Here is a 22,279-nt window from a genome sequence, read left to right as displayed (position 1 = left end):
AAAGATCTTGAATGCACATAAAATAAATATTCTTCTTTCAATATAATTTTTTTAATATTTTTTTTTGTTCGTCCCTGGAGTATCCAAGGCCGACAGCAGTGACTAATCTTCTCGATCTCCTCCTCGATCTCCTCGATTTAACGAGGCTGCATACACAAAGCAGGATTCAAATCCCTGACCTTGCTTAAGCGTGGATCAACTCCTACTGCTGAACCACACGCTTGAGTTTTTTTTTTTTTAATGTTCTTTAATCTTTAGAATTGTCACAAAAGAAAATACAAAATATATAATAAGTAAGTTTAGTTTTTATTATATTTTTATAAAAACTATAATGTCACGGAACAAAAGAGAATTAAAAATGTAAATAGAAAACAATACTAAATATGATGATATTTATGGATTAGGTTAAGGAAAGGCTTGAGATAAAATCCAAGTGAGTTATCCTAGTTTTCCTTTTGTTTTACACAAGATCCTGACAACAAATTAAATCTCATAAATTTGGCTAAATGGTGAAGAGAGAAGCATAGAATATAGTGCTATCAGTTGACTCTCTCTTTGTCCCTTCTAAAGCAGCTCCTACCAGCCACATTGTTTTTTCTCTTGTACCTATCCCAATTTGTCTCATATTTTATGTCATAAACTAATGCACAAATAAACTCTCAATGGCTGATGTCAATCTCAACCGTTTCATCACGCGTTTTGAAGGCCCCCATCATTGAATCAACACAATTGATCCCTTCCTAGTTAGTTCCTTTGAAGATTCCACAATCTCAAAGACTTTGTGCGCACCACTAGCATGGGGTATGAAACCAGAAAACTCTCAGATGAGTATGAAGTCTCAGAAATCTTGGGGAGGGGTGGATTTTCCGTTGTCAGAAAGGGCACAAGAAGATCAAGCAGTGAGAGCAAAACCAGCCATGTGGCCATCAAGACACTGAGAAGGTTAGGCACTGCCTCAAACTCATCAAAGGGTGGAGGAGAGAGGGGCAAAGCAGCATCTATGATGGGGTTCCCCACATGGAAACAAGTCTCGGTCTCAGATGCCTTGTTGACCAATGAGATCCTTGTGATGAGGAGAATAGTGGAAAACGTTTCACCACATGCCAATGTGATTGAGCTCTATGATGTGTATGAGGACTCAAATGGGGTGCACCTAGTGTTGGAGCTGTGTTGTGGTGGAGAACTTTTTGATAGGATTGTGGCACAGGATAGATACTCAGAGACTGAGGCTGCAGGTGTGGTTCGCCAGATAGCTTCAGGGTTGGAGGCCATTCATAGGGCTAACATAATCCACAGGGACTTGAAGCCTGAGAATTGTCTTTTCCTTGATGAGAGGAGGGACTCTCCTCTTAAGATCATGGACTTTGGGTTGAGTTCTGTTGAGGAGTTTACTGACCCTGTTGTTGGTTTGTTTGGATCCATTGATTATGTTTCACCAGAGGCTCTTTCTCAAGGGAAGATAACTACCAAGAGTGACATGTGGTCCCTTGGAGTCATTCTATATATCTTGCTCTCTGGGTATGTTGACTTTTTATTTTCTTCTACCTTTTTCTCTTTCACATGTTCAGAATTGTGTCTGTCCCCATGTGCACATTGTACTACATGTGAATTGAATTCAATGCCAAATAGGGAAGTCATCACTCATCAATCACTTCTTGACATGAAAATAAAAATGGAAAAAAATATTAGTACACCTCATACACATGTGAGAGAGCGAGGAAAGAGAGAGAAATGTTGATATGATATGTGATAAAAAGAAGGATAAAGAGAAATGAGAGGTGTTTAATAAAATAGGGTATCCCAAAAAGTCATTACTCAATGAAATATGGTACCCCTACCACCTCAAAATCGGAGAAAATAAATGTTTTTCATGGAAATATTATTACTCAATTTTGCACATTATATTGATTAATTGTTCTATTATTTTCTTCTAAGCACATACATGGATGAAACTCCTTGTTATATTTCTCTTAAATAATGAAATCTACTCGATATACATTCTCCTATTTTTTTAATTTTTATTTTGCAGGTATCCACCTTTCATTGCTCAGTCTAATCGCCAGAAACAACAAATGATAATGAATGTAAGTAACATTTCTTTCTTAGATTTAAAATGTGATTCCCTAGACATAATTAGTGTAGCTAGGCAGAGGAAAAAATAGCAATATGTGTCAAAATGTGATTTTTACACATACATCATTCATTTTCTCTCTACTTCATGTGTTTTCTCATAGTACGTAACTTACCACATTCACCAGAAAAGTACAAAATATTTAAAATCACATCATTTGCAAGCCACTATACCGTTGCATTGTGCCAGATTCAATGACCAGTTCTAATGTCTTGTGTACCATTGTTACTTGTTAGAGTGTCATTACCTTTTGCCTCTTATAGAAGAAACAATTTTGAAGTTAAATACGGGTTCGGCATTTCAATTCTTCTATTTGGAGATTATTTTGTAATGCTCATGCTTAACAAATTAAATACTTTTGAACAGGGGAATTTCAGTTTCTATGAGAAGACATGGAAGGGCATTTCCCATTCAGCGAAGCAACTAATTTCAGATCTTCTGACTGTTGATCCTAGTAGGAGACCTAGTGCTCAAGATGTATATAGTACACTCTTACCAACTTCGTTAATCTTAATTGAACCATATCTTTATTTTCTCTTCTTGGTTCATAGATGAAGCATATCTACCATGAAATCAGTCCCGTGTTATAAAAAAATTACCCAAAAAAACCCATTGTTTCTTTATGGTGTGTTTGGATGAGAAATTTTACAAATTCAAGGAATTTTAAATTCTTGGTATTTGAATTACTTTGATTTCAATTTCTATCATTCTTAAAATATTTTGTTTGGATAAGTCAATTCAAATTTCTCAAATTTTAAATTATTGGGTTGGATATGATAATTTGATTCCACCATGGTAAAATTGATTTTAAAAATATATTTATATGTTGATATTTTTAAATTAAATTTTATAAAAATAAATATTAGCTAATTTTTAAATATTTATAATAATTTTAAAAATTAATATAGATATATTTAATAATTTTTAAAATATTTTTGAATATTCAATAATTAAAAACATGAAGAAATAAGATATAAGATAAAATATATAAGTGAAATAAAAAAAAATGAGGAATTTCAAATTCTTACTTTTTTGGGAGAATTTGAAATTTTACTATTTCAAGGAATTTCACAAATGCTTGAATTTCAAATTCTTTATAAATTGTTCATCCAAACAAGGTATTTCACCTCAAAGAATTTGAAATTCTTCAAATAAATGAATTACTCCATTTAAATTCCCCATCCAAACACACTATTAGTCATGCATCCAAAACAATATTTGAAAAATTAAAATCATAACTACTAGTCAGTGTTAATATTTGTTCAACATTTGGCATCACATTAATTTCAAGCACAAAGAAGTTTAGGAATATTTTATTAAAGAGTAAATTATACCGACACTTCTTAATCTTTTTGTGAAATTGCATAAACACTCTTTACTTTTTGTTTTTATTTTCTTCTTATAATAACCTTCATTAATTGTTTGGAAAAAAAAAAAACAACTACTCTGGTATCTCTTAACATGATTATATTAATCTCTTTTAATAATTTGATATACAATATCGTCTAATCTCATGTAATTAAGGAATGTTATTTGTAAAGGTTAGAAAAAAAGAGACAAAGCAGTGTAATTTTTCAATACTTTGTAGATGTTAGTGTAATTTATCTTACTAAAATTGTAAAAGAGAAACCATAGAAACCCTACAGTTACATTGTGATGTATGTGTTGGAACAGCTTCTGAGTCATCCATGGGTGGTTGGTGACAAAGCCAAAGATGATGCAATGGACCCTGAGATTGTTTCAAGATTGCAGAGCTTTAACGCAAGACGCAAGCTCCGTGCAGCAGCAATTGCTAGTGTTTGGAGCACCACAATCTTCCTGAGAACCAAAAAGCTAAAATCCTTGGTGGGGACACATGATCTCACACAAGAGGAAATTGAAAATCTCAGGATAAGTTTTAAGAAAATGTAAGTACTCATAAATCAAATTCAAAATCAAAATTCAGAACTTATCAAACTACTATGGCTATGTTTAGATTTTGACTGCGAGGTCTATTCAGAAAATAAAACTGAAAAGTCTTATTTAATTTTCAGTTAGGTCCAATTTGAAATGTAAGAAAAGGGAGGGTTGTTTCTGAAAACTTAGTTTGTAATGTAAAGTTCATTCAAACTAATAAGGTATGCTTGGTTTTCTGTTGGGACGCAACAGTATCTGTTCAAAAAGTAAAAATGAATTTTTTTTTTGGTGTTCAAGCATGAATATGAAAAGTCTTACATTAGATAGAGATGAAAAAAAAAACCTCATATATTTGACATGTTAAGATTTTGAATAAATATAATGCCAAATTTACTTTATTAATTTATATACCTATTGATCTAATTCTATTGTTTTAAATTAATTTTGTCTGAAAACTCAATTTGTAAAGGAAGAAAAGGGTGGTTGCTTTTGTTAAACAAAGTTTATTTTTCATCAGTATTTGATCATATTTGTATTATTTCAACCTCTCAGCACATGGGAGATTCTAATAGTTCAGTTGGTAAATTTTAATCTAAAGATGCACTAATTTGAGTGTTGAGCTTGATAAGGAAGGAAATATTTGTATACAGCCCTAGTCTTTGGCATGTGTTTGGGGTGAAAAAAGGTTGTTTGGTGTTACAGATGTGTGAGTGGTGACAATGCGACTCTATCTGAGTTTGAGGAGGTGCTGAAAGCAATGAATATGGCATCACTGATCCCTCTAGCACCTCGTATATTTGATTTGTTTGACAACAACCGTGATGGAACAGTTGACATGCGAGAGATACTATGTGGCTTTTCCACCTTCAAAAACTCCAGAGGAGATGATGCTCTCCGTTTGTGCTTCCAGGTCTGCATTTTTCTATAACTTTTTACACAATCTCTTTCCAAAAACATCTTCACAAGTATTTTTAGAACACAAAATTAAGAAGAAGAAAAATTGCATGTGCTGTCTTCATAGGAAATAAATAAATTTTTTTTTTAAATTATATAAATAAAAAGTTTATTTTGAATTTTAAAAAAACTTAATTAATTCAAATTTAAAGGAATAAAAACATATTTTAGTTTTTTTATTTATTATTAATTAAATTATCTTGTTAAGGGACTTTCAACATGACTTTTGATATATATCCACGTAATTTCAAATAAAATATTCATTTTACTAATTCCTTAAGCTACTGGCTAACAAAATCCGAAAAGAAAAAAGCTATATATGGGAAAAGATCTGAAGTGAATTTTATATATATGTTAAAAATTAATTTTGATTATTAAATAATATTAAATAATAATATTTATTATATTATTTATATTAATTTATTCGTAAGATTATATAGTTTAAAAATATGTATAAATGATAATATTGTATAGATTATGTGAGACCTTTTATTATTCATTTTAAAAATTATTTTACAATTACTTTATACTAAAAATACATTAAATTGAATATTCAAATTAGATTATATAAAAATAATAAAAATATTTTAATGAAAATAATAAGGATGACTAAATTCTTTTAGTTAAAAATTATGTCTTTTAGTTTCAAATGTTTTTATCTATACCTATTATAAAGGAGATATAAAAAAATATATAACTGATTTTGGTCTCCACTTTTAAGTAGACCAGAAAAAAAAAAATAAAGTAATATCCCATTTGAAATACTAAATTATATTAAAATAAAATTTTGAATACATGTAATAATTATAAAATATTATTAATAATACTTGCAATTGTTGTCATTTTTAAAAGATTTTTTTTATCAAAATTAAAACTTTTAGATTCACTTTGATGTTTATTATATTACAAGATAATGTTTGAACGAGTGATCCTAGAATAAAATTTTAAAATTACCTGATTATTAAATTTTGATTAACCAGTTTAATACTATTCTTTCAAGAACAATTTTATCATTAAAAATTTTAAAAAATGGAATATAAATTCATAAGTTATATTAAAATATAATATTTAAAAGTGAACTATTAGGATCCATCGTAATTATGGAAGTTATAATAGTATATATAAAACATATTGTTATTAAAATTATAAAGAAACAAATAATAATAATAATACTTTAAATATAAAATTTATTTTAGGCCTTAAAAGTTCTAGACACAGTCCTGGTAGTTCACTTTATAATAAACTAACCCATGAATCATTGGTATTTGGTAGTTAAAAACTTAAGTTTATAAGTCCAGGACGGGTTCTAGCGTGGGACCTAAACATGTCCCCACCGTGCAAGATTTAAAACACGGGTTGGATTAGGGATGGTAATGGGGTTCTATGGATGGGTAATAGTGAATTTGCCTCGTCCCGTTAGATGAAGATTATCTCTATACGCATCTTATATTCGTGCGGGTATTTATTGAGCGGGTATCCATGAATTAAACGTATAGGATTTGATGTCTAGTCCTTGAATGGAAAGCGATTCAACTCGCTGAGTCCGCATCCAACTCGCTCATGGAAGCGCTTCCCTTCTTCTCTTAGCTCAGAATTCTCTTTATATCGTATGGTGGCCGACTAGGCCGAATACCCGAGCCCACGAACGAGTAGGCCGAATACCCGAGCCCGCGAGTGATTAGGCCGAGAACCCGACCCCTTAATAATTACGCCGATCACCCTAGCCCACCGACCACTCATAAGCGAGGAAACGTGTCGGGTTGGTCGGTCAATCTCTGTGCCTTTGCCAGACCGATTATAGAGTTTAATTAGCGTAATATATTGGATTAGCCCCCTAATTTTCCGGGGCCCAATTCTTAATCACGGCCCAATACCAGCGTCTATAAATAGAGCCCCAACGAGGTATGTAATTAATTTTTCAACTACCGCATTTATTACGCCGAGCACTTACTTGAGCGTTGGAGTGTCTTTGCAGGCACACCCCCCTCTCATCGGACCACCCGGATAAGAACGAGAAGACCGTAACCCTACTCCTGACTCGAGACGACCAAGATTATTGAAGTGTGTGTTCTACACCAGGAACATTTGGCGCCCACCGTGGGGCTCGAAGAGACTTTTCTGCCCCTTTTTCAACTCTACCAACTGAGACCGAGACATGGTAGTTACCCGCAAGGGACAATCGACGACGACTCAACCGATTCCCAATACTAACGCTGAAGATAATCCCCCCATGACCAACCAAGAACGCTACCCGTACGGAATGCCTCAAACCCAACCGGAACCCGTGATACAACAGGTCCAGCCGAACATTAACCAACCTCCGCCCCACTTTCATGATGACTTGCGCGCACTGCGTGAGGAAATGGCAAATATCCGAAGGCAAAGAGAGGCCGATGCCCGAGAGATGGCCGAATTACGTCGGCAAAATGCCGAGCTCCGGAGCCTGAATCAAACGAATGTGCCGTCTACTCCCACATTAGCGGAAGAGTCGGCTTATCACGCCCCAACCGACCAGGTCACTCGGACTCCGACGACATCTTTGATAGCCAACAAGGCCGATACATCCGACCATTCCCTAAGGCACCCTTTCTTTAGACGAATAATGGAAGCAACTTTATTGGACCATTGGAAGAGCATGGCAATCGAGAAGTACGATGGTTCGACCGACCCCGAGGAGCACTTGAATGTTTTCCTGACTCAGGCAACTCTCTCCACTCAGGACGACTCGGCATTGTGTCGAATATTCCCCACGTCACTGAAAGGGAGGGCTCTGAGCTGGTTCACCAGACTGCCGACTTCCTCCATCGACTCGTTCGCCGAGTTGTCATCCCAATTTACTTTGCAATTCGCTACGAGTAAGCCGTACAGGACCACCTCGTTAGCTTTAGCGGGGGTCCGTCAAGAGAAGAAGGAAAGCCTGAGGAGTTTCATGGACCGATTCAACAAGATTGCGATGGAGATTGGTGATCTTAACCCTGTCGTGGCCCTGGACCGGTTGAGCACGACACTTAGGCCGGGACCGTTTGTGAATAGTTTATGCAAAAAGCCACCTGTTGACATGAACGACCTCCGTAGACGTGCCGAGAAGTATATGCAGATGGAGGAATTGGCGGAGACAAGAAACCAAGCCAGGACCGAAGAGGGTTACAGCCGGAAAGAGCAAGGTCGGGAGCCGATGAAAAGGGCGAATACCGAGCCCTCGAACACTCGACCGCCGAGAGGACCGCGTTACACGGCTTATACTCCCCTTAATGCGAGCAGGGCCAAGGTGCTGGAGCAGGCTCTTGCGTCGGAGATTTTGGTGATACCGAAGAGGGCGAACACTCCTCCGAGGGCCGACAAGGCTAAAACTTGCCGATTCCACCGAAATTGAGGCCATTCAACAGAGGAGTGCTCGGCATTAAGAGACAAACTTGAAGACCTTATCAAGCAAGGTCACCTTAGGAGCTTCGTCTCATCCCAAGACCACCGACCAAGAGGGAGAGACCAATACCCTCGAAGAACGTCGTCGCCCGGGGAACGACGCCGTCGATCTCGATCTGCAGAAAGGAAAGACCACCCCCGGAGCTCGCGAGAAGACCATGATCGCCCGAGGAAGATAATAAACACAATTGCCGGAGGCTTCGCCGGGGGAGGCTCTACGTCCTCTGCGCGGAAAAGACACCTCCGGGCGGTACGGTCGGTGAACAGCGTTGATCAGCCGAAGACACCGAAAATGCCGCCGATAACTTTTTCAGACAAAGATTTTCGGGGTATCGACCCAGTCCAGGACGACCCCATGGTAATCTCCATCAAAATGCATAATTGCATCGTGAAGAAGACCCTGGTCGACCAAGGAAGCTCCGCCGACATCTTGTATTGGAACACTTTCATGCAACTAGGAATCCCGGAGGAGAGCTTAGAGCCGTATCATGAGCCCTTGGTCGGCTTCTCGGGTGAGCGAGTGATGACAAGGGGATGTATTGACCTGTACACCCGCTTTGGTTTCGATCAAAGATCTTTCCGAGAGATCAAAATCCGATACATAGTGGTGCATGCAAATACGTCATACAACATTCTCCTAGGGAGACCGTCGATCAATGCGTTAGGGGCCATCGTCTCGACGCCTCATCTGTGCATGAAGTTTCCATCGAGGGATGGGCAAATTATCACCGTGCATGCCGACCAGAAAACCGCAAGGGAGTGCTATCTCTCAAGTTTGAGAGTGCAGCCTATTGCCGAGCCGTCGACCACCAAGATAGGCGTGAACGTGGTCGCACAAGGGCTAGCCGAGGGTATTGATCTCGATCCTCGGTTAGGAGAGGAAGAGCGGATCGAGGCGGCCGAAGACCTCGTCTCATTTCAGCTCGGCCGGTTACCTCAGCAGGTCACGCGCCTTGGATCCCAATTGAGAGAGATCGATGCGAACCGGGTTAAACGAGCAGTTCGCGACAATAAAGACCTTTTTGCTTGGACGGCGTCGGACATGCCCGGGATTGACCCCAAGTTCTTATGCCACCGACTGGCCGTATGCCGAGACGCTCGACCGGTTGCCCAAAAGAAGAGAAAGATGGGAGAATAGAAGAGAAAAGCGGCGAATGCCGAGGTCCAAAAACTGTTGCAAGCAAACTTCATCCGAGAAATCACATACACCACCTGGCTAGCAAACGTTGTGTTAGTAAAAAAGTCGAACGGCAAGTGGAGAATGTGTACCGACTACACAGACCTCAATAAAGCCTGCCCGAAGGATGCTTACCCACTCCCTTGCGTCGACCGACTCGTCGACGGCGCGTCGGGGCATGCGGTGTTCAGTTTCTTGGACGCCTACTCCGGTTACAACCAAATCAAAATGTACCCGGCCGACGAAGAGAAGACGGCGTTCATAACCGAGAGCGCCAATTTCTGCTATAAAGTAATGCCGTTTGGACTGAAGAATGTCGGAGCAACCTATCAGAGGTTGATGGACAAGGTGTTTCAGGGTCAGGTCGGCCGGAACATCGAAATATATGTGGACGATATGGTGGTAAAGTCCAACTCCCTGGCCGAACACCTAACCGACCTAACCGAAATATTTGCCCAACTTCGCAGACACAACATGAGGCTCAACCCCGAGAAGTGTACCTTCGGAGTCAAGGGAGGCAAATTCCTGGGATTTATGTTATCGGCGAGAGGAATAGAAGCGAACCGAGACAAGTGCCAGGCCGTGTTAGACATGCGAAGCCCGAGCAACCTAAAGGAGCTGCAGCACCTCTCAGGAAGGTTGGCCACCTTATCCCGATTCCTCCCACGGTTAGGCGACAAAATTAGCCCGATGACAAGGCTCTTGCGGAAGGCTTCTGCCTTCTCTTGGGACGAGCAATGTGAAGCCGCCTTCGCCACGTTAAAGACGACCTTGGCAACACCGCCGATCCTCACGAAGCCTGACCCCCTACGCCCAATACTGGTATACCTATCCGTGTCGGACGAGGCAATAAGCTCGGTGCTGGTGCAAGAGAAGGAGGGAACACAACTCCCCGTATATTTTGTCAGCCGACTCCTGCAAGACTCTGAAACCCGGTACCAACTGATAGAAAAGGTCGCCCTCGGATTGGTGCATTCCTCGCGACGCCTACGACACTACTTTCAAAGTCACCAGGTTGTGGTGCACACCGACTGCCCGATCTCAAAGGTCTTAGGCAAGCCCGAGCTCGCCGGGAGAATGATGGCCTGGTCAGTCGAGCTCTGACAGGTTGACATCGTATACAAGCCTAGGGGACCGATCAAGGCTCAGTGTCTAGCGGATTTCGTAAACGAGCTGCACCCGCATGGCAACTTTGAGGAGCAATGGTGGACCCTCCACGTAGACGGCTCATCCAATGGCAGAGGGAGTGGAGCAGGGGTCATCTTGGAGGGACCGAAGGGTATAACGCTGGAACAATCTTTGCGTTTCCGCTTCAAGGCCTCAAATAATCAAGCGGAATACGAAGCACTACTAGCAGGATTGAGGTTGGCCGAGGACATGGGAGCCTCAAGGATAAAGTGTTTAACCGATTCCAAGGTTGTAGCCGAGCAAGTGGGTGGTAACTTTCAGGTCAAAGATCACATGATGATGAGGTATTATCACGCCTACCAAAAGTTGAAGGCGAACTTTCAGGAGGTGTCGGTCGAGCACATACCGCGTGAAGACAACACCCGCACCGACCAATTAGCCAGGTTGGCTGCGACCAAAAAACCGGGCCAACTGAGAACGATCATCCAGCAAGAGATAGACCACCCAAGTGCGGAAACGGAGATAACAAATGTTGAGGCCGACCCTGCCGGGCAGAAAGGCCCACAAGATTGGCGAGACCAAATCAAGGCATTTATTGACAAGGGTACCGTTCCCGCCAACCCTATCGAGGCTAAGCGGTTGAGGGTTCAAGCTAGTAGGTACGTTGTCGTTGCAGGGCAGTTATACAAGCGTGGCTTCTCCACACCTCTTCTCAAGTGCCTAGACTCCGCCGAACCCAATTACGTCATAAGGGAAGTGCATGAGGGAATTTGTGGAATGCACTCGGGGGTAAGGACGACTGTGTCGAGGTTACTGCGGGCGGGATGCTATTGGCCGACCATGAACACCGATTGTGCAGCATTCGTGAAAAAATGCCGACCGTGCCAGGAACACGGCAACTTAATTCATCAGCTGGCCGAGCAACTCCACTGTATTTCGCCGGCATGGCCTTTTGCCACCTGGGGAACCGACATACTCGGACCCTTTCCAGTGGCCAAGGGACAATGCAAGTTTCTCATCGTAGCCGTGGATCTATTCACCAAGTGGATCGAGGCCGAGCCCTTGGCGTGCATTTCGGCTCATCAAGTCCAGAAGTTTTTATGGAAAAACATCATTACCCGATTCGGTATCCCGCATACCTTGGTGACCGACAACGGCCTCCAATTCACCGACCGAAAGCTCAATGAATTCCTTCGTGGTTTGGGAGTACAACACAAGGTCACGTCGGTCGAGCACCCGCAAACCAACGGCCAGGCCGAGTCAGCGAATAAAGTCATCCTGGCTGAACTGAAGAAACGCCTCGGAGAAGCAAAAGGAGCCTGGGCCGAGCAGTTACCCGAAGTGCTATGGGCCTACCGATGCACGCCCCAGTCAACTACGCAAGAAACCTCGTTCCGCCTAGTCTATGGGTCCGACGCGATGATACCGGTAGAAATCAGAGAAACCTCTTTCCGCCGAGCCCATTATGACGAGTCGAACAATACGGTCGAGCTCCGCGCAAATTTAGACATCGTAGGGGAAATTCGCGACCGAGCGCTGGTAGTTGCTGAGGCCACCAAACAACGATACAAAAGAAGGTTCGACAGTAAGGTGAAGCCTAGAGAGTTCCGCGGAGGAGATTTGGTTTGGAGAACCACGGGCGAGGCGAGGAAGGATACAAGGTAAGGGAAACTCGCCCCAAACTGGGACGGACCCTTCCGAGTCCGGCACAACTTGAACAACGGTGCTTACAAGCTGGAGTACTTGTCAGGAGAACCAATTCCGAGAACTTGGAACTCCTCCCACCTAAAGATGTATTACAGTTGATGTAATAGTGCACTCTTTTCCTTGGCCGACTCTTTTTTCCCTAAGGAGGGTTTTGGGTCTGCAAGGATTTTAACGAGGCACTCGATTAATACATTTTTGAATATTTTGTTTAAGTTAATTATGTGCGTCTACGTCTTAAATGTTCAGGTCCGACCTCAGCTAATACTCGTCCGGGCCGAGCACCACGCTCGGCCGATTGCTCAAATGTGCACTCGCGCCGAACAGGTTTCCCTCCCGAGTACCCTCCTCGGTTAAGGACGTACCTAGGCCGAGCACTATGCAGGAACACCTACGTCGCCGAACTACGCTCGGCCGATCACTCAAATGTGCACTCGCGCCGAACAGGTTTCCCTCCCGAGTACCCTCCTCGGCTAAGGACGTACCTAGGCCGAGCACTATGCAGGAACACCTACGTCGCCGAGCTACGTTCAGCCGATCACTCAAATGTGCACTCGCGCCGAACAGGTTTCCCTCCCGAGTACCCTCCTCGGCTAAGGACGTACCTAGGCCGAGCACTATGCAGGAACACCTACGTTGCCGAACCACACTCGGCCGATCGCTCAATTAAAGCAAACAAGAATAAAAAACAAAAGCCGAACTCTCACACGTCTACGTAGATTATCCAAGTTAGAAACGGAACGTCTTTAAGGCCGAGCACTATGCACTAACACCTACGTTGTCGAATCACGTTCAGCCGATCGCTCAATTAAAGCAAACCTCAAGAATAAAAAGCAAAAGCCGAACCCTCACACGTCTACGTAGATTATCCAAGTTAGAAACGGAACGTCTTTAAAACCGAGCACACTCGCTAACACACGTTACGCCCAGGCAAGTAAGCATATTATAAGTACTCAAGAAAATAACTACTCGGAATAGTATACCAAGCAAAGCGCTTTACTGTGGCCGATCAAAACGGCATTACAAAAAATTGTATCAAAACCGACGCCATTGGCCGGAACTACAAAAAGGCTCTAATGGCCCGGTTACAAAAAAAAAAAAAAGAAACAAACAACCCTAAGTACCCTTTGCCCAAACCGGTCTCTACACCGCCGCCGAGCTCGGTGGATCCCCGTCACCAACCACATCTATGATCGGGTCTTCCTCCTCAGTTGACGGTACCGGGGGTCGGGTAGACACACCTCGTCCGGGGGCATCAACGTCGGGCTGAGCCCCTTGGGGGAACTCACCGTAACTCATGAACTTCCCACCCAAGAAGTCCCGGCCAACATCAAATTGGAAATCAGCCGGAACCTCACAACAATGGTACGCTTGCCGGACTGCATGCTGGAAGCCGGCATCATGCTGAGAGAGGATTTGATCGGTGGCTTCGGCCTCGAATTTAGCAGCAGCCTCTTTAAGGCGAGAAATCTCCGCCGCAGCAGCGACGGCGTCGACTTTCATCCGCTGCACGGTCAGCTTTAAGTCGTCGGCTTCCCTCCGGTGGGCGTCGGCCGCTTTCTTCAATTCTTCGGCCGACTCCGTAGCCTTGGCGTTAGCACTCAAAGCCTCTTTCATGGTCGTCTCGGCGTCTTTCAGTCGGGCCTGAAGCCTCTCAGTCGACACAACCGATCTCATCATGACGTGCTTCGCCACAAGGGAAGTCCGAGCGTCGAGCTCACAAAATAGCTTGTACTCGGCTTCCGCGGACATGCCCTCCAGGTACTGACGTCCCCCACCAGTTGTTATATCCAGATTGATGAGGTTCTCCACTTGCACATCCGAGGTCAAGAAGTTTGACCCGGCCACAACAGCAGGAATGGCGAAGGCCCCACAACCCGACTGTTCCAACGACAGTTGTTTCGGCCGTTTGAAAGAAGAGCTCGGACGCTCCGGCTCGATGTCTTGTTCAGCAGCCCGAGTCCGAGACGTACCCCCTCGTTTCTTGGGGTCGGCCAAGGGAATGAGAACTTGTGTGGGTTTATCCCGCTGAACCCTGAGGGCCGACCTCGCCGGCGGCACCTTCCCACTCTCCTTAGCCTCCTTCGCCCTCTTGGCGAGCATCGCAGTTACATCCAACTTGCCTCCGGCCATCAATCCTGCAGTAAAGCAAAGTTTAACATCAATTTAAAAATTGATTAAACAACCGAACCCTAATACACATACCTAGCAAGACCATCTCAAAATGAGAAGTCTCAAAAATTTCCAAAAGTTCTCGAACAGGAAGCTCTTTCGGCAACTGGTCTAGCAAATCCACAATCTCCTTGTCCTCGGCGGGGAGTTTTGAGGCAGGGAACGCCTCAAAACGTGTCGGACGCCTCATCCAATAGAAGGGAAATAGCGGGTTATTCTCTCGGTCATAAAAGCAATCCCGCATCTCCAACCCCCATCGGACCTTAAAAAAGCCACTTTTAAATCCCTTGTACGAAGAGGTGAAAGCCCGAAGGAATCCACGTTTTGGCACCCGAGCTAACGAAACCCACTTTACCGGTTTGCTCGGGCGGCAGGTGTAATAATAGAGGAAGGCGAGCGGCCGAGGCGTGAGGCCGAGACATAGGCACAAATTCCGAAATGCTTGCATGGCCGCCCAAGCATTAGGGTGCAATTGGGTCGGCGCCACGTTTAGTGTTCGGAGAACCCCCATCTGAAAATCGTCAAAGGGCAGCTCTATGCCGAGGTCATCGAACCAACAAACGTACGCGTAGAAGTAGTCGTCTTTGCCGAGACCCGCCTCCAAAAACACAAAGTCGGTGTTCGGCCCATCGTCTTCGCACGCCTCGGCCAGCAGCGGAAACTCCTCGCCCCCTCCACCGAAGCATTTCTCAGAAGAGATGAACGTATCTAACAGACCCTGGTCGGAAAACTTCGAGAAGTATATACCAACTTCTCCGTCCACCCACTCATATCCCGGCATTTCCACGCTACCATAGTCGACTTTTGGCTTCGACCGGACAGTCGGGCCGGCGAGGGCTTTGCCTCGGTTCTCCGCAACCGCTTCTAGCCCACCCCCATGGCTTTCGGTAGGAACGATTACAGTGTAGGGGCTCGGTTGATCGGTTTGCGCCAAACCCCTACACTCAACTTCAGTAGCGCGAGCCAAAGCCACGGCTGCAGTCGCCGGAGGCGATACCTCCACCACTTCATCCCCGCTATCATCTTCATCGAGGTGATCGGACGGAAACACCACTTCACATTGCAGTAAGGGCAACCTGGGTACCTCACTCGAGTCCGATCCCTCTATACCTGACGAGGCGTCCGACTCGCCCGACGACGAGCAACTTCTTGCCGACGAATAGCCCCTATCCATTTATTATTATGAATTAACGAATACAAAATTTACCTTTGCTCGGACGTTTAGGTCGACGCTTGAATTCGAGAGAGCTCGGAGAATTTACAGCGAGTGAATTTCCACAATTCCTCCCCTCTATTTATAGGCGAGATAAAACGGGGAAACTGAACAGGCGTCCTCGAACCCTAACCGCTCGATCAAAAGTATCCAACGGTCCAGATTTAATAATTGTTGGGCCTGTAACCGCCAGGGCCAACGTGGAAAACTACGCCAGCATAGGTCTCGGTACAACATCTTACACCCGAGCTCTCGGTCCGGGCACTGCCTCACCCTAGGCCTCGGTACAAATTCCAATTACCCGTGGTCTCGGTGCAGCCTCTTATGCTCGAGCTCTCTCTCTCGGTGCAATCTTTCACGCCCGAGCTCTCGATGCGGGCATCGCCCCGCCCTAGGCCTCGGTACAAATTCCAATTACCCGTGGTCTCGGTGCAGCCTCTTACGCTCGAGCTCTCGCTCTCGGTGCAATCTTTCACGCCCGAGCTCTCGATGCGGGCATCGCCCCGCCCTAGGCCTCGGTACAAATTCCAATTACCCGTGGTCTCGGTGCAGCCTCTTACGCTCGAGCTTTCGCTCGGTGCAATCCTTCACGCCCGAGTTCTCGATCCGGGCATTGCCTCACCCTAGGCCTCGGTACAAATTCCAGTTACTCGAGGTCTCGGTGAAGTTCTTTACGTCCGAGCTCTCGGTCTCGGCGCGAATCCACGAGGTCTAGCTCGAATTCTAGACACCCTCTATCAAGAACTAGACCCCACTCCCCCTTGGCGCGGCACAGCTTCCGGTTACCCGAGTCATTGACGAAGCTCTTGCCATCCGGAACCTCAGTTTAGACGTCTTCCACATTATACATCGGCACGCTTTCCCATTGAGATCTCGCCACCATTTCACACGGTTAAGACGTCGAATAAAGCGCTACGCATCTTATACCGTCTTCGTCTTTCCTATCCTTGACGCTGCGGGGGTTGTATACCGTATGGTGGCCGACTAGGCCGAATACCCGAGCCCACGAACGAGTAGGCCGAATACCCGAGCCCGCGAGTGATTAGGCCGAGAACCCGACCCCTTAATAATTACGCCGATCACCCTAGCCCACCGACCACTCATAAGCGAGGAAACGTGTCGGGTTGGTCGGTCAATCTCTGTGCCTTTGCCAGATCGATTATAGAGTTTAATTAGCGTAATATATTGGATTAGCCCCCTAATTTTCCGGGGCCCAATTCTTAATCACGGCCCAATACCAGCGTCTATAAATAGAGCCCCAACGAGGTATGTAATTAATTTTTCAACTACCGCATTTATTACGCGGAGCACTTACTTGAGCGTTGGAGTGTCTTTGCAGGAACACTCTTAAACGACGATATCCGACCCACTGAAGAATTACCCACAGGTTTGGGCCCGCGCACAATGACAGCCTCCTTGGGCTAGGCCTCCACCGGAGCCCTACACAGCGGACACGTGGCATGCGACTGAAACCACATGTTGATACGATCCGTATGAAAACTATGGTTGCATTTGGGCAAACTCCTTTCACCGTCCTCCAACTCCATCGCGCCGGTGGCCTGGAGATCACGGAGGGGCGGAGATCGCGCGTGGTCAGGGCAACGCGGGCGGCGGAGAAATTGGCGGAGGCGAGCGGCGTTTTTTTTAAGTAATTTCTTTTTATCTTTTCACGTTTAAATATCTGATTTATGTGAAAGTGTTAGTATATATCTTATAGCGGATGGTAGCCGATTAGGTTGAATACCGGAATACCCGACATGACCGACCACATCAATCTCGCAGAGAACGCCGACCACTCCTTACCTGAGCCGAACATGTTGGTATGTTCGGCCAAGTTATGGATTTATGTCAAGACAATTAAGCAGAGGTTAATTTACATAATATGCCGGTTTAGTCCCCTAATTTTCCGGGGTTCAGTCTCTAATCACGGTCCAGCAAGAATCACTATAAATAGGATCCCAATGAGGTACGTAACTAACTTTCAACTACTGCATTTAATACGCCGAACACTTATTTGAGTGTTAGAGTGTCTTTGCAAGCACCTCCCTCACTTCGGACTACTCGGAAAGGAACGAGAAGATCTAGACCCAATACTAGACCTGCAACAGCAAAAACAAGTGAAATGTGTATCTTAATACGGAAACATATCTAATTTATGTGAAAATTGATATTCATCACTTTAAATTAGATGTGAAAAATTAAGTCAAGAACTGAATGCAAACACATACGAAGAGAACTAAGATGGCGATTATATGAGCGAGTTGGATGCGGAAGAGGGTGAATGCGACTCAGTGAGTTGAATCGCTTCCATTCAAAGATTAGACTATCAAATCCTGTCCGCTAAATTAAAAATACATATATCTAATGGCTGATGTAAGTCTCGCACTAGAACCCGTCGAAGTTAATTTGTCAAAAGTGTTCTTTCAAACGCCGCCTCAGTAGTGAGTGGAAAAAGGAAAAAGTAATTTTACACAGGGGGTGTTGGGAGGGAGTCAGATATGTTTCCGTTTTTTTTTTCTTTCTTCAAATTCACTCGAGCCAGAGAAGAAATAGTTAAGTATAATTAGATTTAATTTAATTTGAATGTATTGTAAAATTCTGATTAAATCAAACTATTTAGTTTGGTTTGATTTTTGATTTTTAAAAATATGTTATTTAAAAATGTTATATTAATTATTATTTAAAATTTGTACGTCAAAAATGATTTTTTTTGTCATTTACTGTATTTAGCATTTTTTTTTTAATTTTATTATCTTAGTAAAAAATAATTTTTTACTATAATTTAAGTTATTATAGTTTGTCATTTAAATTAAAATTATTTTTGAATGTTATAAATGTATTATAATTTTCCATTCTTAAATTTGGTTTAATAACTTACAATTTTATAAGACAAATGTTGTATTGGTACAAATTAAATTTTTATTGTATATAATTAAATTTTATAATAAATTATATATATAAATAAAATATTATATTCGAATAAGTGACGGATCTACCTTGTTCATTGTGGGAACAAATGTTTCCATTAAGTTTTTTATGTTAATTATATATATATATATATATATATTAATAAAATATATCATTTATGTCAAAAACTAAATGTTCTCATTTTTTTGTGTTTTAAGTTGTAATAAAAAAAATTAATATATTATTTTTTGAAGTATATTTTTTTTAAAAATACCTAGGTGTGTAATTTTCTAACTTATTCTTTTTAAAAAGTGAGTATAAATTAACATATATATATATATATATATATATATATATATATCATGTCAATTATATTTTAGTTAAGAGGTGATGGCCACATCTATTTTACTTTTTTTTAAAAGATAAAATTTTAATGTGAGAAATAAATGTTTGAATAATTATTAAATTACTTATATGAAAAATAATTTTGAAAGTGTTGAAAATGAGAAAATTATTCAATATTTTTAGAATATAAAATATTGTAGAAAATAATTGTAATGTGAAATTATATGTTTTTTTTACTACAAATTTGTGTATAAGTATTTTCTCTATGACCTTAAATTCCTAAATCCATCATTGGTTTGAATATATATAAATTATATTTGAAGCTTGTATAAATAGATATTTTTAAACATATAAACTATATTTTAGATTTTTGATAAATAATTTATATTATAGCACAAGACAATTTTTATTTATTGATGATTTATTTTAAAATATTTTAATTTAATTTTTAAATAATTATGATAATTAAAAAATGATTAGATAAAAAATTAAAAAATCTCATCAAAGAATTGTCCTTAAAAATACTCTTGTATTAAATAGTCGTTTATATTTAATATATAGAGGTTGATATATTTTTACTAAAATATATTATAATATACATTTAAGGAAGAAAAAAAACTTTTTATAGTAATTTAATACATTTTATGTTATGTATCAATATTGTATAAATATACTATACATTTAGAAGAAGAAAAAAATATTTGCATAAAAGTATGATTTGATTTGAGTTAGTTTCATATTTCAATCAGAAAATTAAATTAAACTGTATAATTTAGAAAAATAAAAAATGAAACAAATTCTTTAGTTTGTGATTTTACATCGACTTTTAATTTTATTATATTTATTTTCAATTTTTTGTTTAAATTAGTTCAGTTTTGGAGATCCTTAATATTCATATACTATCAGTAAAAACATTTTTATATAGAAATCTAATAGAAATTTATATATCGTCTGTATGATGTGGTAAAATGACTTGATATCTCTCTAAAATAATTCTACAATAACAATACATATAAATTAACTGTAATTAGAATTTAATAGACATGTATCATTGATATAAATTTTTTATACCATTTAAAAAAAAGAATTATGAGCTTAAAATTTTATAATATCAACTCATAACGAAAATATTGTTTTTCATCTATAAATATCATTTTATCTTATCACTAGTTAATATTAAATTTCTGACATAGTACTAAAATATTTAATTTTAATCTTTAATTATTTTATTTTCAATTGATGTGGGACTGTTTTTTTAAAATATTAAATTTATAAATTTAAATATTTTTTTGATTTTACCTGGGGATTAAAATTGGAAGGAAAATCCGCAGGAAAAGTTACCTGCAAAATTTTTTCTACCATTTAGTAAACATTACTTGTGAATTTATTTTTGTAAGAAACAAAATAAAATTCTTACAATATTTTCCTCAAATTTTTACCATGGAAAAAAACTTCTATGATCATTAAAATTGTAGTAAAATTTACAAAAATTTCTTGTAAATTATTTTTCATAAAAAAAATTGTAAGAAATATTTATAAATTATTTTTCGCAAATAAATTCGTAAAAAATTTTGCGAAATTATTATTGCAAGAAAATTCGCAAAAAATTTCTGTGAATATATTTTTTAGAAAAATTTGCAGAAAAATGATACTTTTGTAGTAGTGATAGAATATACATCAATTCTATAAAATGTTTATTATTATCATTTATTTATAAATCACTATAAATAATGAATATGTTAATTTTAATAAAAGTTATCTTATAAGTCATATCAAACATATCTATTAGTTAATGGTGAAAACGAAAACAGTTTAAGCTATGAATTCATCGTCAATAAACTCTTATAAAAACTACGAAATTTGCATATAACAATGTATGATTAGTTGACCAGGAATGTCACTGGTGTTCCCTCTAACATTTTTTTTAACCCTCTTTATTATTGGTTACGTTCACAAATTTTGTTGATCCCACATATGAGTGTCTCTTGATTTAGTTATAGTGATTTTTAATTAATAATAAAAAGTACTATAAGTCTATAAAGATAATGTTAAAATAAGTTTAACCGATATTTTTCTTACTTGATTTTGATTAATTATTTATTCTTGCAACTGAAAAGCCCTTTATATAATTCAAAGGGAAAGTGGGCAGCATAATGAGCTAAATTGCCTCTCGTTGTTTTTTCAACAGATGTATGACACAGATCGATCCGGGTGCATTACCAAGGAAGAAGTAGCCTCCATGCTCAGAGTAATATAACACCCCTTCTGTTTTTTTTGGTTTTTTTAAGTAAAACAAGTAAGAATGATAAAATTAGTACAATTATGAAATATGAGTACAAAAAATATAATTAAACTTTTAAAATATCATAATCAAAATTATTCTTTTAAAATAAGAAAACTCAGATTCATAAATATCATAATCGAAATTATTCTTTTAAAATAAGAAAACTAAGATTTGTCGTCTTGACAAAAATTGAAGACAAGTTTTACTTTTTTCTTTCTTTCTTGACCTTAACTCGTGACTTTCATCTTTTGTCACAAAAAATTCACTGAAAACAGGCTTTGCCAGAAGAGTGTCTTCCAGGTGATATCACAGAACCTGGGAAGTTGGATGAGATATTTGACAGAATGGATGCCAACAGTGATGGAAAAGTTACCTTTGATGAATTCAAAGCTGCTATGCAAAGAGATAGCTCTCTCCAAGACGTTCTTCTCTCTTCTCTTCGCCCACAGTAGTAGTTCTCCAAGTTTTCATTAATTTATGATCTTATTATCGTCTTATAATTAATATGGAGTACTATTTTTGTGCTTTTCTTCTTTCGGGGGAATTTTTTTTCTTACTTATTGATACAATAGGGGGAAAAAGTATTTGGAGTTGAAATAGTATAGAGTGAAATTGTGCCCTCTAATTTATGCTTTTGCTTTAATATTTTATGGGTTTGAGATATAATTATAAATATTATTATAATTTCTCTTATTACATGCGATTTTTCATGCGAATTTTGTATTAAAATTCGCAGCAAATATTATTCCTACGAATTTTTTTGTGAAATTTTATCTGTAGGTAATACCTTCGTAGATAATATGTTTTTGCGAATTTTAAAATTCGTAAGAAATTTTCTTGCGAAAAAAATTCGTAGGAAAGTTTCCTGTGACACCCTCTACCCCAACATAATTATATAACAATTAAAAGAAATATCTTATTGAGTTAAAAAAAACTATGGAATTA

The 22,279-nt window shown here is 40.1% G+C and overlaps 1 protein-coding gene across 1 annotated transcript; it reads left to right on the top strand.

Moving 5' to 3' along the window:
* The first annotated feature begins 502 nt into the window (after nucleotides 1-502).
* On the top strand, nucleotides 503-22,032 carry LOC109792157 (calcium and calcium/calmodulin-dependent serine/threonine-protein kinase). The gene is made up of 7 exons (XM_020351537.3): nucleotides 503-1,518; nucleotides 2,030-2,084; nucleotides 2,498-2,608; nucleotides 3,806-4,038; nucleotides 4,730-4,937; nucleotides 21,239-21,298; nucleotides 21,610-22,032. The coding sequence occupies exons 1-7, from the start codon at nucleotides 797-799 to the stop codon at nucleotides 21,784-21,786; spliced, it is 1,566 nt and encodes a 521-aa protein (XP_020207126.2). The 5' UTR covers nucleotides 503-796; the 3' UTR covers nucleotides 21,787-22,032.
* Nucleotides 22,033-22,279: the final 247 nt, after the last annotated feature.

This window comes from Cajanus cajan, chromosome 8 (genome assembly GCF_000230855.2).
Source record: "Cajanus cajan strain Asha chromosome 8, NIPB_CcT2T_4, whole genome shotgun sequence".
NCBI lineage: Eukaryota > Viridiplantae > Streptophyta > Magnoliopsida > Fabales > Fabaceae > Cajanus > Cajanus cajan.
This window is presented reverse-complemented; position numbering and strand designations above follow the sequence as displayed.

Bases quoted from the DNA above. Each gene is read 5' to 3' on its own strand.
- LOC109792157 (XM_020351537.3), top strand. From the start codon at position 797: ATGGGGTATGAAACCAGAAAACTCTCAGATGAGTATGAAGTCTCAGAA. The intron at 2,609-3,805 runs GTATATAGTACA...GTGTTGGAACAG, and splicing joins GGAGACCTAGTGCTCAAGAT to CTTCTGAGTCATCCATGGGT. The intron at 4,938-21,238 runs GTCTGCATTTTT...TTTTTTCAACAG, and splicing joins CTCTCCGTTTGTGCTTCCAG to ATGTATGACACAGATCGATC.